The 20,274-nt window shown below is 38.2% G+C and overlaps 1 protein-coding gene across 1 annotated transcript; it reads left to right on the top strand.

The window, feature by feature from the left end:
* The first annotated feature begins 339 nt into the window (after positions 1-339).
* LOC131158809 (uncharacterized) lies at positions 340-10,039 on the top strand. Its single transcript, XM_058113693.1, has 6 exons — positions 340-1,490; positions 3,715-3,906; positions 4,050-4,289; positions 4,511-4,728; positions 8,420-8,674; positions 9,359-10,039. Exons 1-6 carry the CDS (start codon positions 1,064-1,066, stop codon positions 9,626-9,628), a joined length of 1,602 nt encoding a protein of 533 aa, XP_057969676.1. The 5' UTR covers positions 340-1,063; the 3' UTR covers positions 9,629-10,039.
* The last annotated feature ends 10,235 nt before the right edge of the window (positions 10,040-20,274 follow it).

Here is a 20,274-nt window from a genome sequence, read left to right as displayed (position 1 = left end):
CTCGATTCATTAAAATACTTAGATAATTCGAAGTAAAATCGAATTAGATGAATTTAAGTTACGAAACCGCTAATAAACCTGATTTGCTTTCAACCCTAGATTATTCAAAGGTATTAAAAGGGAAGACATGGAGTCCACGCAGTATTCGGAATCCCGAAACTACCCCCACCTCAATAAACCCACTTTTCTACTCCATTCTCACTGTACGGCTAAAACAAAGGATTAAAAAAATAAAAAGAGAAATGTGATCAACTTCGTCACGCGTACGTGTGTATGGATTTACAGCGGTCCATCACCACTCAACTCCTGGAGATGGTCCCCAACGGTTCCTGATCTCAGGAGAATCCTCCTCGCTGCAACACCTTAGCAACTCTTTAAAATAACACAGAAAAATAAAAAGGTGCCCGGAGCAACGAACATTCCCGGTCACATGGCGCACACCACACCCACCGCACAGCACATCACTCCCTAATGCCACCGGTTACACCAGGCACCATGCTCTCACAATCGTCAGACCTACCTGACCCATGCACCGGCCAAACCGGTAGCCAACCGTTAAGTCCACGCCGCGGCAGTTGTCTACGTGGGCTGATCGCCACCGTCCGACTGCAATTTTCCCAGTCCAGTAGTCCAGTTTGGGTTACCATGTAATACGGTGGCCTTCGAGCCTTCCTGAGACCGTAGTTTCGTGCAGGGCATTAATGGCGAAAATCCGTTAAGCTGTCAATTCGTTCCTAAAAGTTGAACTCTCTCTCTCTCGATCGATCGATCGATCGAACAGGCTACTAGTAACGGTTTCAGTGCTCCTGTAGCGCTCTGCTTGTTCGTAAAGAAAAAGGGTTGTGAAGATGCTTATGCCTTTTTCTATAATTTTTTAGGCTTTTTGGGTGGAAGAATTCGTTGGGTTGAATGATGGTCGGCTAGGGTTTTTCAGATATTGCAATGAAGCCTTGAAGATCACGCTTGTATTTTTTTTTTCTTTGTATAACCGTGAATTTTCTAGTTAATCCGAGCGTCAGTCGATTGTAAAGGTTTTCGGGAGCTTGATGTTCGTGAGTCATCGATGTCGGAAGTTGCAGGATCGAAGTCATGGCGAGAGGAGCTGGCGAGCCTTGTTGAGGACACTGGCGTAAGATACGCATACACTCCTTCAGACGCCGTACTCGGAGCCTCAACGTTCTTTGTTGAACCGAGAAGTTCGGAATCTGGGAACGATGAGGGTAAGTCGGGCGAATCGGAGAGCTTAAAGGATCAGGTGAAGGAGTTTGCGAAAGCATGGGGTGAAATGCTTGTGGAAGTGGGGAAAGGTTGTAGGGACATAGTGCAGCAGAGCGTTCTGACGGAGGATTCACTGATCGTCCGCAAGTTAGGAGGCTCGTGGGCTAGGGTTTCTGGCAAATTGGAATTTCTGAACGAGTACTTGCCTGAGGATCGCGATCCGGCTCATGCGTGGTCGGTGATTATTTTCGTTTTCGTTCTCGCGCTTGCAGGTACATTTGGATTTGTGAAATATTAACGCAGTGAAGCATTTTCTAGCTTTTGTTTTTGTCACCTTGTTAATGTTGAAGAAACTGGAGCATTTGCTATTTATTGGATTCTTTTTCTTCTTTTTTCCTTAGCGGGTCTGATTAACACCAATATTTTGATTTCTGCCTGGAGTTTACGAAGTCTGAACCATCAGATAATACCGCATCAGTGCCTCACTAGAAATAGATAGATACCGAATTTTCAACTCCGCAAAACTTCATGGAAGAATAACTACATAGGATCTTGGTCTCACTACTTTCGAGTCTTATTCACAACAATCATTTAATTTAGTTTGGTGGAACACCAAACGGTTGACGGTTGTGTTTAGCAATTGAAATGATCTATTAGACATTTCCTGTTTGGTTTCCTAGGATTAGCTAATTCATTGTTTTCTCAAAAAATGGGAAAAAAGCATGAGAAATATATTGTAATAGATGTTATCTGAGTCATTTTAGGAGAGTGTTCTTGTTTGTCTGATAGTGTAGCTTAGAGGAGTGGATGTATGACAATATTTTGGGACTTCCTAATTACCCAATAGCATCATTAACTATTGTTTGTTTAGATTCCTTTTGTATCCTTTTGTATAGTTTCCTCAAAGAAATGCTTGTGTTTGGTCATTTTTAATTTCAATTTCCAATCAATTGCTGTAATGGTTGGAGTTTCTTTATTTTGGATCTTGCGATATTGAAGTCCCTGTATTCATGATAACTTGAATCCTTCCTGACATGAAATGGAGTGTGCATCCCTATTTTGAGGTAGCTTAGATAGTTTCCATGGTGGAGAAGGTCTAGACCCAACTTCCCCTAAGGTTTGGTGAAAACTTTCAGGCCTCTCTTTAAGTTTCCTAAAATTTGACGTTTGGTTTGGAAGAATGGTACAAATCTGTCTTGATCTTTCAAAAATTTTATAGACCACTCTTAAGGTTTGCGCTTTTTTGCCAACCCTCAAGGTAGGTTTGTGGGATTTTTGGAATCTTAGGGGAGCTCTATGTCTTTTTGCCATATCTCAAGGGAGGTCGGTATTTTTTGCCCATATAATAAGACTATAATCTGCATGGCAACTACAATACTTTTGGTGCGCTGTAGTGTAGGTAGCCAATGCATAGTTAGTTTAGCCTTTACCCACCACGAACTTGTTTGTGGATGTATATGTTAGACAGGCATTTGTGTTTGCTCACTCGTTATGTATCAAGTATACAGCCTATGCTACCCACTGGGTGATGAGAGATCAGTATTGCATGTATTTGTGATTATGTTTTCATAATTAAATCCACTTTTTGTATTTTGAGCTCAATATGCTGTTTTGGTGTAGCCTTTGGATCCAGAGGAGATTCTCATAATTACCTTTGGATTCATGTGAACTCTGCTTGGTTATTTCCCATAGCAACTGAAAATTCATCAGGACAACTTACTGAGCTGTACTAAGGAGCTATATTATCCATTTAGCCTATTCTGCTGATAAGAAGAAATCACAAGCTGGGGTAGAATAGCAGTTATTAGTAGAGTAGAAACTTTAGTCGTAACTTTGAGTAGTTTGGAAAAAATAGTGAGGTGAGACTTGATGAAAATGGACTTATGGCCTGAGGTCATTAAGAATCCCAACAGATGGAGATTTTTTGTCCCCTTTGTTCAGTGCTTGCTTTATTGCTGGAAAATATCACCTTATACTCTGTTTGGTCTTAAGAAATAAATAATGACATTGAAATGCTTAATAGCGCTTGGCTTACCAAAGTACGTCAGTTTACGTGAGATGGATGTAGAACTGTTTGAGTCATAATTGACAGACTCTGTGAAAAAACAATACCGAATTGGTAGGAATGCTGATTCCAGAGGCTCCCAGCTCGAGCTTTATTTAATATAAAATGTTCTGAATGATTGCCCCAAAATTGATAGGCATAAAGTACCTCATTTAACTTAGGTTGTCTCTCAAGTTTTTTTTTTTGTGGGGGGGGGGGGGATTGTTATAGTTTGTGTTCTTGTGAGTTCTTAGTTGTAAAGTTATGTTACTGTGTTTCTTCTTGGTATACTTTTGGTGTTTAGGCAGTTTGTTGGGGATCACTGCATTTCTCATGACTTATAGCACATTGAAAGAGTGAGTACTAACTCTTGGTTTCACATTTTCTGCTGTCATTTTATTTTCCATTTGGTGCTTTGTTAGTTTACTATTCTTTTTGTGCTGTTAATGCAGTATTGAATGTAAATACAAAACATGATGGTGTGATCCCACCTGTAAAGATGGTATTCATACATCCTCCTAGTGCAAGCCGTGTGCAACTTCCAGATGGCAGATACATGGCATATCATGAGTTGGGCGTTCCAGCCGACAGGGCAAGATTTTCTATGATTGCTGCACATTCTTTTCTTTCCTCTCGACTTGCTGGTAAATTACATCCACTAGTGTTGAATTTCTTTTAATAATGGAATCTGTGAGAGTCTAATGCTTGTTTCTGGTCAATTATTATTTATGGTGCAGACTTGACATTGTGCTATTTTGTTTTCTTATGAATAAAATTCCTATTAAAGGTATACCGGGCATTAAAGTTTCCCTGCTGGAAGAGTTTGGCATTCGCTTCATAACATATGATCTTCCAGGCTTTGGGGAGAGTGATCCTCATCCTAAAAGGAGTCTTAACTCATCAGCTATGGATATGTTACACTTGGCAAATGCTGTTGGTGTCAATGACAAGTTCTGGGTCCTGGGGTTCTCAAGTGGAGGTATTCATGCGTGGGCTGCACTCAAGTATATTCCTGATAGAATCACAGGTATGTTGACCTCTTTTATTTTGGTTTGAAGAATTGTCTCAGAATTGTGTTTTTAATATCTATTATCCAATTTCTACAATTCCTAGTGATCTACACAATGTTTTCCACTGTGGCCTTGGGAACCTGGACCTCATGTCAAACTTAAAAATTGGTTTCAATTTCAAATTGATTCTCAAAATAGAACTTATATATCCTTTTGTTTATGCCTTGATAATCACCAGGTGCAGCAATGTTTGCTCCAATGGTTAATCCATATGATGCGGGCATGACTAAGGAAGAGATATCCAGAACTTGGAGCAAGTGGATCTCAAGAAGGAAATTTATGTACTTTTTGGCTCGAAGATTTCCTAGATTTCTCAGTTCTTTCTACCGCCGAAGCTTCCTATCTGGAAAGCATGGTCAAATTGACAAGTGGTTGTCTTTATCATTGGGAAAAAAGGTGTGTTTCCGGTTTGAATTGCTGCATAAAAATTATGGTGCATCAAACTTGACCGTTGGCATTTAATGGTTACTTTAGTCTACACTTTGTTCCTGTATGTTGACGAGTTTTGGTAGCACATCAATATTGGCTGGAAGTAGCAATGTTGATATTCAAAAATGGTTGGCTGGCTGGCTTGGTTTGGTATGCTTATTGTGTAAATATATACATATTTTCATCTTGTTTAAATGCCCGTTTAATCTTTGTCAAAGAAACCAATTATGTTGGAAGGCAGAAGTTTTCAAAGCTTTTATGTTTAATTGAAGAGTTCAAAAGTTTTCAAAGTTTTCAAAGCATTTCTGAACCATAGGCTATGTAACAAATGCAAATCAGTTTTTGTCGAAATGCCGGATGCATGTCCATGAGACACAGCGTGTTTGGGAAGACTTTGCTGTTTGAGTTCTCTAAGGTAAAAGCGAAATAGCTGTGTTAGAGACTCAAATAGGTCTGGGAATGTTCAATGTCTTGAGTGTTGCCAACTCAAGCAATGAGCTTATTTTTTCCCTTGACAACAAATTATTGTGGACATGTTTTCCTTGCAAAAACTCCGCCTGTGATGCACTTAATGTCCTAATTTTTTCACACACAGCCGGTCCCAAGCCCGGGTAAAGGAGGAGGGTTGTGTCAGCTTAAAATTTGTCAGATCACTATGATATGAATTCTTATTGAATATTTGTTGGGGCATCTCCTACGAGCGACACGTTGCACTTGAACCACTCGGGTGTAGCGAAAAGTGGGCGAGGGTGGGCTAGGTCGTCGCCCCGAAGCGACGCGCCTTGTCGGTACCCAGGTATGGTGTCAAATATGCGAGGGTTCTTGCATCATTCTAGGCGTGGGCAGGTAAAAACGTTAGTTCAGGAAACTAAGATTAGTTTAGCAAATTGGAATATAGGGACACTTAAGGGTAAAAGCATGGAAATTGTGGATACGATGATTAGAAGAAGAATTAATATCATTTGCCTTCAAGAAACTAAGTGGGTGGGGGAAAGAAATCGATAAATCAGGATTTAAACTTTGGTACACTGGAAAAAAAAAAACATAAGAATGGAGTAGGCATTATTATAGACAAAAAGAGTTGGTGATGGGATAAAGATGTACAAAAAATCATAAAGACAAAAAGAATTTGGTATAAAACATGGCAAAAATGTAGAAACAGAGATAACTTTGAAAAATATAAGGAGACAAGAAAAGATGCAAAAAATACCGTTAGTGAAGCTAAATATAGATCATTTAATAGTTTGTATGATAGATTAGGTACAAAAGAAGGGGAAAGAGATATATTTAAACTTGCTAAAGTTAGAGAAATGAAGAGTAAGGACTTAGGAAATGTAAAATAAATAAAAAGTGAGGATGATATTATCTTGGTTGAGAACGAAGATATTAAAGAAAGATGACGAAGTTACTTTAGTAAGTTGTTTAACGAAAACCAAATAGAAGGTTAAACTTAGAATTGTCAAATGAGGGAAAAAAACTAAAAATGTAAGATTTATTCACAAAATTAGAGTTAACGAAGCTAAGTTTGCACTAAAAAAGATGAAAAATGGGAAAGTTATGAGACCAGATAACATCCCAATTGAACTTTGGAAATGCTTGGGTGATAATGGAATTATATGGTTAACTAATTTATTTAATACAATTGTAAAAACTAAGAAAATGGCAGATGAATGGAGGAAAAACATTTTAATACCTATATACAAATATAAAGGAGATATTCAAAATTGTAATAACTATTGTGGAATTAAACTTATGAGTCGTACAATGAAACTATGGGAAAAAGTAGTTGAACAAAGATTAAAGTTAGAAACGAAGATCTTAGAAAATCAATTTGGTTTTATGCCTAGGAGATCTACCACAGAAGTTATTTATCTTTTAAGAAGATTAATGGAAAGTCTAGGGAAAAGAAGAGGGACTTGCATATGATATTTATTGACCTTGAAAAAGCATATGATAGGATACCTAGGGAAGTTCTATGGTGGGTTTTAGAAAAAAAAGGTGTATGTTGTAGGTATATTGATGTCATTAAGGATATGTACGATGGAGTAATGACTAGTGTAAAGACTATAGATGGAGAAACTAGAGAATTTCTAATTACCATAGGTGTACATCAAGGATCTGCTTTGAGTTCTTATCTTTTTGCTTTAGTGATGGAGCAATTGATTAAGAGTATTCAAAAGGAGGTTCCATGGTGTATGTTGTTTTCAGATGATATTGTATTATTTGACGAAATTAGGGACGGAATAGAGGTTGAGTTAGAATTATGGAGAGAAGTTTTGGAATCTAGAAATTTTAGGATAAGTAGAAATAAAACAGAATATATGAAATGTAATTTTAGTAATGATTAGAGGAATATTGGAGACAAAGTTAAACTTGATGATGAAGAAATAAATAGCACTTGTAGATTTCGATACCTTGGATCTATTATGCAAGCTGAAGGAGAAATTGAAGATGATGTAATGCATGAAGTTATAGTAGGTTGGGTAAAACGGAAAAGTGTTTCAAGTGTGCTATGTGATCGTAGAATACCCTTAACATTGAAAGGGAAGTTTTATAGGACAGCTATAAGACCAACTATGCTATATGTTTTATAAAACATAATATCCAAAAAAATAAAAGTTGTCGAGATGAGAATGTTTAGATGGATAACTGGTATAACATTGAAAGATAAATTAAGAAATAAACATATTTGTGGTAAGTTAGGTGTAGCTCCTATAGAAGATAAGATAAGGGAGAGACGACTTAGATGGTATGGACACTTGCAACGTGGACCACATAGTGCACTTGTGAGGAAGAGTGACTTAGTTACTGTGAGGGGGCAGTTAAAGGGGTAGGGGTAGACCTCAAATAACTTGAAAGGAGATAGTAAGGATTTAATATCTTTGAATTTATCAAAAGAAATGGTCCATGATCGCATAAATTGGTGGAAAAAGATACATATAGCCAACCCCACTTAGTGAGACTAAGGCTTGATTTTGTTGTTGTTGTATGTTTTCTTTGCAAAATGGTGACCAGGGCAATGGAACCCCATGATTTTTTGTTTTAATGTGATGGTGTCTGAGGCCTTTTGGGAGTTTGACTAATCCACTGGGATAATAGCCCCCCCCCCCCCCCCCCTCTACCCCCTACCCCCTACCCCCTACCCCCTACCCTTCTCTGTTGAAATTCTGGGGTTTAGTCTTAATTGAAAAGTCATAGACCCCAAGGCTCAAACCCTTGCATCTAATTAGGAAAGTCTTGAGTTCACCAACTATAAGCTACCTTTTTTTTTCGGGAGGGGGGGGATGACTTGTTCTCATAAGAATATGAATGCGGAGCTGGCAAAGGGCAGTTATTTATGCAGCCATTGGCAGTTAAATTTCAAGATGTTGTATTAATTTTAATTTGCTAATTCTTGTTGAGCTTCTTGATTCCTCCATTTGTCTGCAAAACTGACTCATTGACTAACTACCGCAGGACATTTATTTATTTATCTGTTTGTTGTTTAGTATAATTACATAATTATGGGAACAGTGTATAAAGTTCTCTGTGATGAACTTATTAAGCAGACAATTAAAGGTTCTAATCCATACATAAATGATTGGTGGTCAGCTATAATGAAAATTTTAGCTATTAATTTTTATGAGGACTTACAGAACGCAATCTCTATTTTTTTCAGGACAATATTCTAATTGATGAGCCAACGTTTGAAGAGTTTTGGCATAGGGATGTGGAGGAATCCATCCGCCAGGGAAATGCAACACCATTTATTGAGGAAGCTGCACTGCAGGTGTCCAAGTGGGGTTTTAGCTTGAGGGATCTTCAGGTGCAGAGGAAGTGCCATGGAAAAGGTATTCTTCCTTGGCTCAAGTCCATGTACGGTCAGACAGAATGTGAATTGACAGGATTTCAAGGCCCAATACACATATGGCAGGTATCACATATCTTCCTTGTCACTTAATTTTTTCTCCTGCTTGGAAGATGAATGTGAAATTTATGTAAATATTATTTAACTTTCCAAGGCTCAGATTAATTTAGTATACTTAATTAGGATAAATTACCAACTTGTGTTATTTCATATTGGGACTCCTTCAGTGCATACTTTGCCCAATGCATTGGTAATTCAGAGCGCAAATAATGGTTGTACCAAAAAAAAAAAAAAGGTGCAAGTACTGCAGAGCAAACTTGCAAAAATGTCTTGTGCATTGCCATGTAGTGTCCTTTCCTTTTCTACATTCATCCAGAAGAGACTGTAAGGTGTGGGTTATAAAATTTGAGAATCCACTCCTGCTATTTTTTCTATTTTTAGTTTTTTTCCTTCTTGGGTTTTTGTGGTGTTTTGAGTTAGTATGCTGTTGAAAATTTCACAAAGACTCAGCTGGGATCAACCAGAATGATGGTGAAAAAAACCATGTGGGCCTGACATGATTGGGGCTGATAAAGGGAATCACGAAACGAGGTCAGGGTCATGCATCCCTATTAGTCGAATTGACCAGGTTTTTTTTTTTTTTTGGGGGTGTTCTCTCATTATCTATTTATATGAAGTCATGATACAAATACTAGATCTAAGATTGTGATTCTTCTATTATGGCTATTTTTTTGGCTGAATTTTGAACAGGGAATGGATGATGGGGTGGTTCCACCATCAATGATGGACTACGTGGGGCGGGTTCTACCAGAAGCCGTTTTGTATAAGCTCCCAGATGAGGGCCATTTTTCCTATTTCTTTTTCTGCGATGAATGTCACAGACAGATATTCACTGCACTTTTTGGAACACCGCAAGGTCCAGTTAACAGCGCCACCATGGAATTGGAAGTGGACCAAGTTGCTTCCATTGATGGAGATACGGGAGAGATACCATCACTTGCTGATTCTCTAACGGAATGATGAGATGACATGTTCCATTCAATAGTTTTTGTTCTCTGTGTCTTTTGGAAGTACGATGTAAATACTACATACCACAGGCTTGCTCCCGTTGCTCGGTGGTGGGTTGCGCAAAGTAACAGATCTTCAATTGGTTGCTCTGTTGAGAATTTTTTGGACTTCTGGGTCAGGGATGTTTGGCGAGAGAGATATGAGAAGAAAAAGAAGGCAGCAATTTTAACTGGCTACATAGTGAAATAATTATTATAACCACTGGAATGACTTCATCGTGTATCTGTTTCTTAGAAATTTTTTGTTACCTTCAAATATTTTGAAGATCTTTATTATTATTATTATTATCATTATTAAGGAAATATTCTGAAGAATTAATTCGAAATAATTGCGACCTCCTTCCTATTAGGGAGCATTTGGTTCTATCTTGCTTAAGGGAGTGAGGAGTAGAAAGAAACCTAGGTATCATGGATTGTTGTGTTCTCTTTGTTAAAAATGTTACTAAAGTTTGTGTGAGATTACCTTGCTTGTGTGACGTGATAGGTGGGCAGGCAATTCTCTGGCTTGTTGCAATAAAAATTTTTTAGAAGAATGTTGACTTTAAAGTGCAATACAAATTCCTTTCGCTGCATAAATGATTTTTTTGGCTGTTTGAATGTAATTTAATTCAGCTTGAACTAAAACTCAATTTTAAAAGTTCGTTAATTTTATAATTATTAAGCTTGAGTTTAATTCAATTAAATTTGATTTAATTATGAAAATAAAAAATAAAATGTATAAACGTGTAATATAAAATTAATAAAATATCAAAAACTTCACAAAAAGTTAAAAATAATGTAGTTCACAAATTTTTTAACTTTTAATAAATATTAAACATTCTTTTAGTAACAAAATTAACTTATATTCAGTACACAAAATAAAAATTATTTTTATAATTATATATATTCATCATGTGTAACTTTTTGCCCTATTTCACTTAACAAACATTGAGTTTTTTTTTTTTTAATTTAATATTATTTAAAAAATATTCATGCGACTTTAGTCAATCAAAAATGTTGTTCATCTTAACATTTTTTAATTGGAACATGATGTAACAGATTAAAAAATATTATATTTTTTGGGTTCATGTAGCGTTTTTTTCATGAGGCAAAAGAACACTACTTGCCCCCAAGCATAAGCTCGGGTGGTAAGGACGGATTCTCGTAGGCCGCTTGATGGAGAAGTTGAGAGTTCGAATCCTGCCATTCCGAGTGCACATCCGCGATTTGTGGAGGGCATCGTGCACATAAGCATGGGATTAGTCTCTCTCGTCAGTCCCGCCAAGCTCTATGCTAGGTTGTGTGCCACGAAGGGGAGTGTCCGCTAATGGTGATAAGGATGAGAGGAACCCGACGTAATAAAAAAAAAAGAAAAAAAAAAAAAAAAGAAAGCTACTTTGTTGAGCATTTTTTAATTTACCACGTCCCGCCCTCTCCACCATCGTCACCCCCATCACCTCTCTCTTCTCTACCACTCCGCTCCTGCAGATTTTCCTTTCCCAACTACTCTCCATCCACAAACTCCAGACGCCACTCTTCTAAAACTTCGCCATTGCCGTCTCCAACGCCTGCCACGACCTCAAATGCGGACGACAATTGCGGCTCTGGCCGTTCGCCAGCCTCTGATTTTATGCAAAAGATCGACGTCAATCCGCCCAAGGGGACCAGATATTTCCCACCCGTGGAAATGTGATTCCGCAATTGGCTTTTCAATAACTTCAGAGAGGTTGGGTTATTTTGTTCATTTACTCCCTTGTGCGCTTTCGTTTTTGATTTATCAAAAACTACTAGTTCTCATTTTGATTGGTTGTCTGATATACAAGTTTCTGAAGAGAATTATTAATTTTTTTATATTTTCTTCTTAATAACATATTGCTATACATGGCTTTTTAAAAATAATCAATGATGAATGTGGGAGCTATACACAGTGAATTTAGAGTAATCTCAGCCAAGATTCACAGAGATAATGGAGACTTGACCGGTGGAATGATTGACGACTTGATCGGAGGAGCAACGGTAGGTGTTGACTTATCATGCCCCCGCAAGATTGACTGTCCGTTGAGGACACCAATCTTGGTTCGATAAGAAAGAAAGGAGAATCGGGGTAGCGGCTTGGTAAGAGAGTCAGCTAGTTGATCAAAAGTATGAACATGAGAAACGTGTAGACAACCTATAGCAACTTGATCGCGAACAAAGTGGAAGTCGATAACGATGTGTTTCATTCGAGAATGAAAGACTGGATTGGCATAGACATAAGTAGCACTCACATTATCACATTAAATGACCGGAGTAGAAGTTACAGGTACACACAGCTCTTGAAGAAGATTCATTACCCAATTTATTTCAACTACATTAGAGGCGATGACTCGGTATTCGGCCTCGGTGGAGGAGCGAGTGACAGACTTTTGCTTTTTAGAACTCCAAGAGATGGGATTGGCGGCAAGAAAAAGAACATAAGTAGAGGTTGAAGTCTGATCATTAGGATCACCAGCCCAATCAGCATCGACAAAGGCATGAAGCATCTGTGGTGATTTTTTGCGAATCATGATGCCAAAGTCAAGAGTTCCAACCAGATAGAGGAGCAAGCATTTAACTGCAGACCAATGAAGAGTGGAAGGAGAATGCATGAATTGAGATAACTTGTTAATGGCAAAGGACACGTCAGGACGTGTCAATAAGAGATATTGTAACGACCCAAGAGTTTGACGATACAAAGTAGCATCAGTTGGTGGAGAGTCATCCGACAATATGAGAGGTTCAGTAGTTGCAAGAGGGGTAGAGACAGGCTTGGCATGGTCCAGGTTAACTCGATGCAATAGGTCTTGGATATATTTCCTTTGAGACGAAAACAAACTGTTAAAGGTAAAGTGAGCTTCAATCCCAAGAAAATATGTGAGATTACCAAGATCCTTAAGAGAGATTCGTTTGGAAATATTGGTGATGAAGGCAGTCACATGAGCAACAGAGGATGTAGTGACGATGATGTCATCCACATAAAAAATAGATAAAGAACTGTGCTGGAAAAGTGAAGCATAAACAAGGAGGTATCCGACTGAGAGTTGGTGAAGCCTACCGAGATAAAAAAAATTGCGAAGTTCATGGTACCATGCGCAAGGTACTTGTTGAAGCCCATATATGGCCTTGTGTAAGCAACAGACATGATCAAGAAGATCGGGGTTGGTGAAGCTAGGGGAAAAATCCATGAAAACCGCCTCAGATAAAAAGCCCTGCAAGAATGCATTATTTACATCCAGTTGGCAAATAGGCCAATCATTAGTCACAACAAGAGGAAGTAATAATCGAACAGTTGTAGGTTTGACAATTGGGCTGTAGGTTTCAGAAAAATCTATCCCAGGTCATTGATGGAAACCTTTAGCCACTAAGCGAGCTTTATAACAAGCTATGGACCCATCAGGATTTTTCTTAACCCTATAGACCAACTTACACCCAATAACGTTTTGTGTAGGATTGCGTGGAACAAGAGACCATGTGTGATTGGAGAGTAAGGCATTCTATTCGTCGCTCATGGCTTGTCGCCAGGAGAGGTGCTGCTGGGCCTGTTTGAACGTGGAAGGTTCAATAGTGGAGGGAGTGGTGGTGATTGTGTGAAGATCAAAGAAACGTTTTGGATTTGTAATGTTATTTCGTGGACTAGTATTATAAGGATGAGGTTGTGTTGGAATTGCAGATGAAATACTTACCTGGGAAGGAGTTGATGCATCCGATGGTGGAGGCATGGAGGAGGGCCCCGAGGATGAAATGGCTTGGTGGGGAGATTCACTATGATAAGGAGAAGACTCACCATGTGAAGTAGAAGTAAGAGGAGGAGATATAGATTCAACTCAAAGGATGGAGGTGACAGGCACTTGGAGGTGATTAAGAGAAGTTGTAGGAGTGGACACCTGAGTTGAATTAGATAACCAATAGGTGAAGGAAGGTAAAATGAAAGGTGATGCGGTGTGAGACTTGATATTCTAAAGGGGAAATGTGTGTTCCACAAAAAACAACATGTCTAGAGATGTAGAGTTTATTGGTGGAGGGATCAAGACACATATAGGCATGATGTGGAGTTGAGTAGCCAACGAATATACAAGGATGGGACCATGGTTGGAGTTTGTGAGAGGTGTAGGGACGCAACCATGGATAACACAGATAGCCAAATATTTTTAAGGATAAATAATTAGGTGATTGCTTAAAGAGATGAGAGAATGGAGATTGGTTACATGTTACCGGAGAGGGCATTCATTTGATAAGGTAAACGACGGCTTAAATTGCTAAGGACCAATATTTGAGTGGAACAGATGCATGATGTAGCAAGGCTAATGTAGTTTCAACAACATCGCAATGTTTACGCTCAGCCGTGCTGACATGTTCTGGGGTATGGGGAGGAGATTTGAGATGTTGAATACCAACTCGTGAGAGAAAATGTCCGAGATTGGTGGCTTCGCCATTTCTATCTGTATAAATTGTTTTAATCTTTGTAGAAAAATAATTTTCAACAAGAGATTTAAATCGTTCAAATACAGAAGTAACATCCGATTTTTTCTTGATAGGATATAGCCAAGTATATTTAGTAAAGTAATCCACAAAAATAACGTAATAGTGAAAATTATCAAAGGAGGAGAGAAGAGCAAGACCCCAAACATCCATAAATAGAGTTTCCAAAGGTCTAGAACAAGTTAAGGACGAGACACCAAAAGGGAGTTTGTGACTTTTATTACATAAGCATGCATTACAATGATGAGGCAAGGAACTTGACTTAGAGAAAGGTAGTTTATGAGATGCAATGATTTGATAAAGAACAAGATGACTATGCTAGAGACTAATGATGGGAAGTTTGGATCTGGACAGGGTTGTTGTGAGAGCCGAGTGTTGTGGCGAAGAGGTTGTTCTGCTAACTGAAGTAAGCCACTCATAAACATTTCCTCTATTCCAGCCTCGCACCAAGGATGCCCCTGTGGTTAGATACTCCACAAGAAAAATATCAAGAAAAAATTCAATAAAGGTGTTATTCTGAGAGCAAAATTGAGAGACAGAAAGAATATTTTTCTTGATGTTAGGTGCACACAAAACATTATTGAGTTTGAAATTGGAATCACAAGAATTAAGAGTGGTAAATCCAATTTGAGTGATAGGAACGTTATTACCATTTCCAATCATGATATCATCATTGTCACCATACTCATAGTGAATGGATAGGTTATGCAAATCTGAGGTGATGTGATGAGATGCCTCGGAGTCAACTATCTAACCTAACTGATTGCTCGAAGTGTCATGAGTCGTGAAGTTGGCTTGTGGCCAAGTGATGGGTAAGGAACATGATCTGCATACTTTGGCAACATGACCAGGCTTCTCACATAATTGACATACAACTCAAGGTTGATTCCCATTGAAGTTAGGCCGCCAAGTCTGATTTGAGTAGTTTGACAAGAGTCCTTGAGTTTGTCAACTGCTAGAAAAATTTGGGTTGCCACGGTTTCTGTAGGAATTCTGTTGTTCCCTAATTGTTGTTGTTCCCTGAGTAGCCATTATTGTTTCCTCTGAATCGAGACTAGTTTGGAAAGGAATTGAAAGTGTCGTTTCTGCCTTTCTTGCTGTGTTGCTTTTGTGAATATTAGGCAGTGATATGAGAGTCTGTAGAGTGTAATTGCTTGAGGCTCGTTTCATAGTCCATGAGTTTTTCTACTAATTCTTCAAAAGAGATGGGTGATTCTCTTGCACGTAAGGCAACTTTGAGTTCTTTGTAATCATTGGTGAGACTATTGAGCGTATGTACCACTATTTCTCCATCACTTATATTGTGATACCTCGTGGAAGAAAGGCTTAAAAGGATTAGATGTTATTACCAATATCAACATGGTGCACTTTTATTTTCGGGAGCCTTCTCATAAGAACTCAACGGTTAAGTGTACTTGACTTGGAGTAATCTTGGGATGGGTGACCTTCTGAGAAGTTTTCTGAAGAAGTGTGTGAGTGAGGACAAAACACACTAAAAACGACACGTGTTGGTCTGTAAGGCCAGTCATTAGTTCGATAAGACCCACCCCCTGTTATCTTGTCAAGGTGGAGAAGGAGAGACGCAGTGCTCCCTAACAAACTTAGGTTGAGGCATTACACATATTGTGCCCGATTATAGCAAGATCATCAATAATGGTTTTAATAATTTGCATAAATTCAGAAATGCTCTTTCCTACTTGACTAACCTTTGTGAGGGAATCAATTAGACTATTTATCCGAGTTTTAGATTTGTTGGCATAGGTAGTTTTGAGTTTGCGCCACGCTTCCTCGACGTTTTTTCATCGAGATACAATTGGTCATGTTCGTCTAATGACAACTGTTTGGATAGCAAGAAGCAATAGTCGATCTTGACAAATCCAAATTTTATACTCTGGATCATTAACTGGTGGGCATGGACGAGTTCCAGCTATTAATCCCATGAGATCATACCCAAGAAGAAGATTTGTCATCTAGGAGTTCCATATTGAATAGTTTTCGCCGCTTGAAAGTTTGTAAGTAATAAGTTTGAATGTATTGATTAAGACAACATAAGTATTTTTTCCGACAAATATAACTGTAACTTCATTAGATTCAACCATAATTAAAAGATTGGAGAAGATAAGCTAGTTGTACGTATATATAGGAGTATAGGGGTCTGGGTTTTATTGAGGGAAAATTTGGAAGAGGAAAAATGGTTGGAAAAGTGACTGAGGAGACCGGTGCAAGGCCCGCAGTATGGGTCTGTAGGAAGGGAGTATTTAATGCGTGGGTTGAATTATTGTATTGGATGTGGGGTTGGAATTGTTGAAATGGAAGTGGGGCTTGAATTGATAAATTGGAGATGCGGGAAAGTATTTAATATATGGAGTGGTGTCAAGAGAAATATTTAATTGGAAGTGGGGCTTGAATTATTGAGATGGAGATGCAGAAAAATATTTAATTGGACGGTGGTGTCAGGAGAGATATTTAATTGGACCTTGAAATGTTGAATTTGAGATGAGGGCTACGCTACACAGCTGCGGCAGAGAGTTGTCAGGGAAGACGTCGTAGGTGTTGTTGTTGCAGCCGAGGCGGGCGGCAGACTAGCAGCCGTTGGCTCTGGCGAGGGAGCATTGGTCGGAGCGACAACGAGCATGGTGGTAGGAGGAAGAGCCGTAGTTTTGGTCGCAATCGACCTAGAGGAACTCGCCGCTGAGGTTAAGGACGAGAGATCAACCGCGAATTTTCTATGGAAGCTGAAGGTGGAAGCAAGCTAGGAGGGAAGTGTAACGCAAGTGCGGCCGAGCACCCGAAGTAGAATATGGCGCCGGTGAGGGGAAATTTCACGGCGTAGATTCTTCGATGGAGAGGTCGCAGAGACTTGTCGATTTCAAAAATCAGAGGGCTCTAATACCATGAGGAGAATTATTCATTTTGTATATTTTTCTTCATAATAACACATTGCTATACATGACTTTTTATACATAATTAATGATGAATGAAGGAGCTATACGCAATGAATTTAGAGTAATCTCAGCCAAGATTCATGGACATAATGGAGGCTTAACCGGTGGAGTGATTGATGACTTGATTGGAGGAGTAACGGTAGGTGTTAACTTATCAGTTTCGAGGTTGTTCGGGTTTGAGGAGGTTGATTTTCTTGTGCTTGAGTTAGAGGCTCTGTTTATAAGGCTGGGGAGGAGATTCGAGCAGGTTAATGCTTAATTTGTTCTTGTTTACATTTTTTTTTAGGGGTACCCTCTTCGCTCACAATAACTTATGCTACTGTTGTTCATGCTCCCAAACAAGAAGAAATTAAGCATTAACCTACGCTTGAATCTCTTCCCCGACTTTTCTTATAAAGTTCACAATTACTCTCTATTTTTATTTTTATATTTTTTATTTTTTATAATGCCATTGTGTTTCTTAGTCCATCTCAAGAGATGTTGTATTTGGATAGATTTTTTACCTTGGTATCTTAATTTTTTTTGCAGCGGAAACTCTGTTCCTTTAATTTTTATTTTTATATTTAGCCATTCATGCTAAAGTTTGTTGCATTCCTCCCTCGAAATTTTCCTTGATCAGAGTTGTAGAGACCCGAAAAAATAGTAATAATAATAATAATAAGAAGAAAAGGGGAAAATTGGTTTGGTGAAGGACCAAACCGTCGACGGTTTGGTGAGCTCAGGAAAACCGTCGACGGTTTGGTGAGCTCAGGAAAACCGTCGATGGTTTTGATTTACCGAGAGCCATTAAAGTTAAAACGCGGTAAAACAATTTAGTTAAATACCAAATCATCGACGGTTTCGTCTGGGGCAGTAGCCTATAAATTGGACTTAACTCATTTTTTTAGGAAAATTTTACTCTCTCTCTCTCTCTCTCTCTCTAGGGTTGCAACTCTTACTCTCTCTCTCTCTCTTCAATTTCTCCCCAAAATTCAGTCAAATTGAAGGATAAACACAGTTTCGAGGTCCGAACTACGATCCTCAAGATTTTAACTGGAGCGAAATCGTCATTTAGGCATCGTAGACACCACCCTAGGGATAAGGTAAGGGGAATAGATTATGTCAGTTGTTTTGAAATATGAATCGATTAAACTGTAATATTTGTATACATGAATATTATGTATGATTTTTTGAATCATCAGGCATATGAAAATGATGATTTTGGTTTATTATATCTATATGTGTGTATTTGGGAAAAACTAAGTGAGTAGGGTAATCATCTCAGTTTTCCTATAAAACCTAGATTATGAGTTAAATAGAAATTATGGAGATGATCGTACCCCTATTTTCAGCAAAATACTTTCTTCGGGCTATTAATTATATTATGAATTATCACTCAATTTGTGTAGCATGAGAATAATTATGTTAATGCATAAATAAGCAAGTTAGAATACTTTATGATGATATACAGTAAAATGTGATTTTATACTTATCTCAGGAAATGTTATGAGTATAGTGGAATTATGATATGACGATTTTAGATCTAGATATGTTATGATGGTTTTATATCGAGATATGTTATGACAGTTTTATATCGAGATATGTTATGATTGTTTTATACCGAGATATGTTATGACAGTTTTATACTGAATTGTGAAATGAGATCATGTTACTGTTTTATTTTATAAATGGTATTATATGGTATAAGAACCCAGATGGACCAAATATGTAAGGAAGCTTGGTACCGTAGCTATTATGATATGTCAGTGCAACCACACTATTCAGAAAGTGTTGGTGGTTGGATAGTTGATTTGCATGGAGAAGAGAAGGATACCCTCCTGGGTCCGGGCTAGGATGCGGTGGCAAATCGTACTTATAGACGAGTATATTTGACTTAGCTTGGTAGGTCAACCAATGCTAAGTCCAACCTTCAGACCCCATAACCCGATCATGTGGGATTATTACATAATGTTATATGAATGTCCAGTTAGGGAAGTTTTCATATGTATATATATGTAGTTTTATGTAAATAGAGAAATTTCTTAACTTAAAACATGTTTTGAGAAGAAAATATGTGTTTTCAAATGTATAGGTGTGGAGTACAGATTTATATGATTTCTCAGTTAAAGTTAATTAATAAATGGATGTATTTTTGGTACACTAAAACTCATATTGCCACACACTGATAATAATCTATTCCGTCTTACTGAGAAGTGTCTCACATCGATAATTTTAACATTTCAGGAAATCCAGGGAGCTGAGTTTAGGGAGCTCAGGGGTGGGACTGTTTAGTTTTTGGTTTGAAGTAAGTGCTGGTGAGACAATGATATGTACATGTATAGATATGTTTTGTATACCTTGGGCTATAGTATTATTTGGTTTTGGGGAGATACTTTTGTATTATGATGGTATTAGAACTCTGATATTTTCAAATTGAGGTTTGATGTATCTCCGTTACATGTTTTATTTGAGTTATGGATAGATGTACCCGGCACCCCACTTCGGGTTCGGGTTGTTATGGTTATGGTATCAGAGATATATGTAGGCAGAATAGAACTCAGGGCCCCACGTGGTTTAGAGTGCTATAGTGGTGGTATCAGAGCCTAAGGTTGCTAGGTTCTATAGACTTTAGCAGATAATAATACCAGAGTATCAGTATGGATTATGATCAAGGCAGGAAATGGGTAGATCAGGATTTTTGTAAATCATTATTAGAGGTTAAAATAGAATTTTGGGTTTTCGTTTCACAACCTGGAGGCAGAATCCCATTGACGGTCTTCTATGATTTTCCTGAGATGACGGTTTCAAGAAAATTATGGCAAACCATTGACAGTTTTTGTTTTTGAGCAGTAAGACTGAACCTTAAATTGGGAACATGGACATAAAATTTATTTGTTTGTGCGAGGGAAGTTCCAAAGGTAGCCTGAGTATTTTAGTATGAGGATATAGTATATTTTATAGTTTCTTAGTTAAATGATTATACTGGTCGTATTATGATATAGGATTCTAAGATTGTTTTCTGTCCTATTTTTAAGATGGACCCTAGGGGTTACAATGCAAATGCTGGAGGTAGTAGTAACGTGGGGGCTTCCAGCATGTGTGGCAGTGATTATGATCAAGTACTGTGCAGTGTAACCCAGCAGGTCATGGCAGAGATTGCCCGAAACTCCAGGGGCCAAGATTGCCCACCAGTTGATCA

The sequence above is a fragment of the Malania oleifera genome, chromosome 6 (genome assembly GCF_029873635.1).
Source record: "Malania oleifera isolate guangnan ecotype guangnan chromosome 6, ASM2987363v1, whole genome shotgun sequence".
Classification (NCBI taxonomy): domain Eukaryota; kingdom Viridiplantae; phylum Streptophyta; class Magnoliopsida; order Santalales; family Ximeniaceae; genus Malania; species Malania oleifera.
This window is presented reverse-complemented; position numbering and strand designations above follow the sequence as displayed.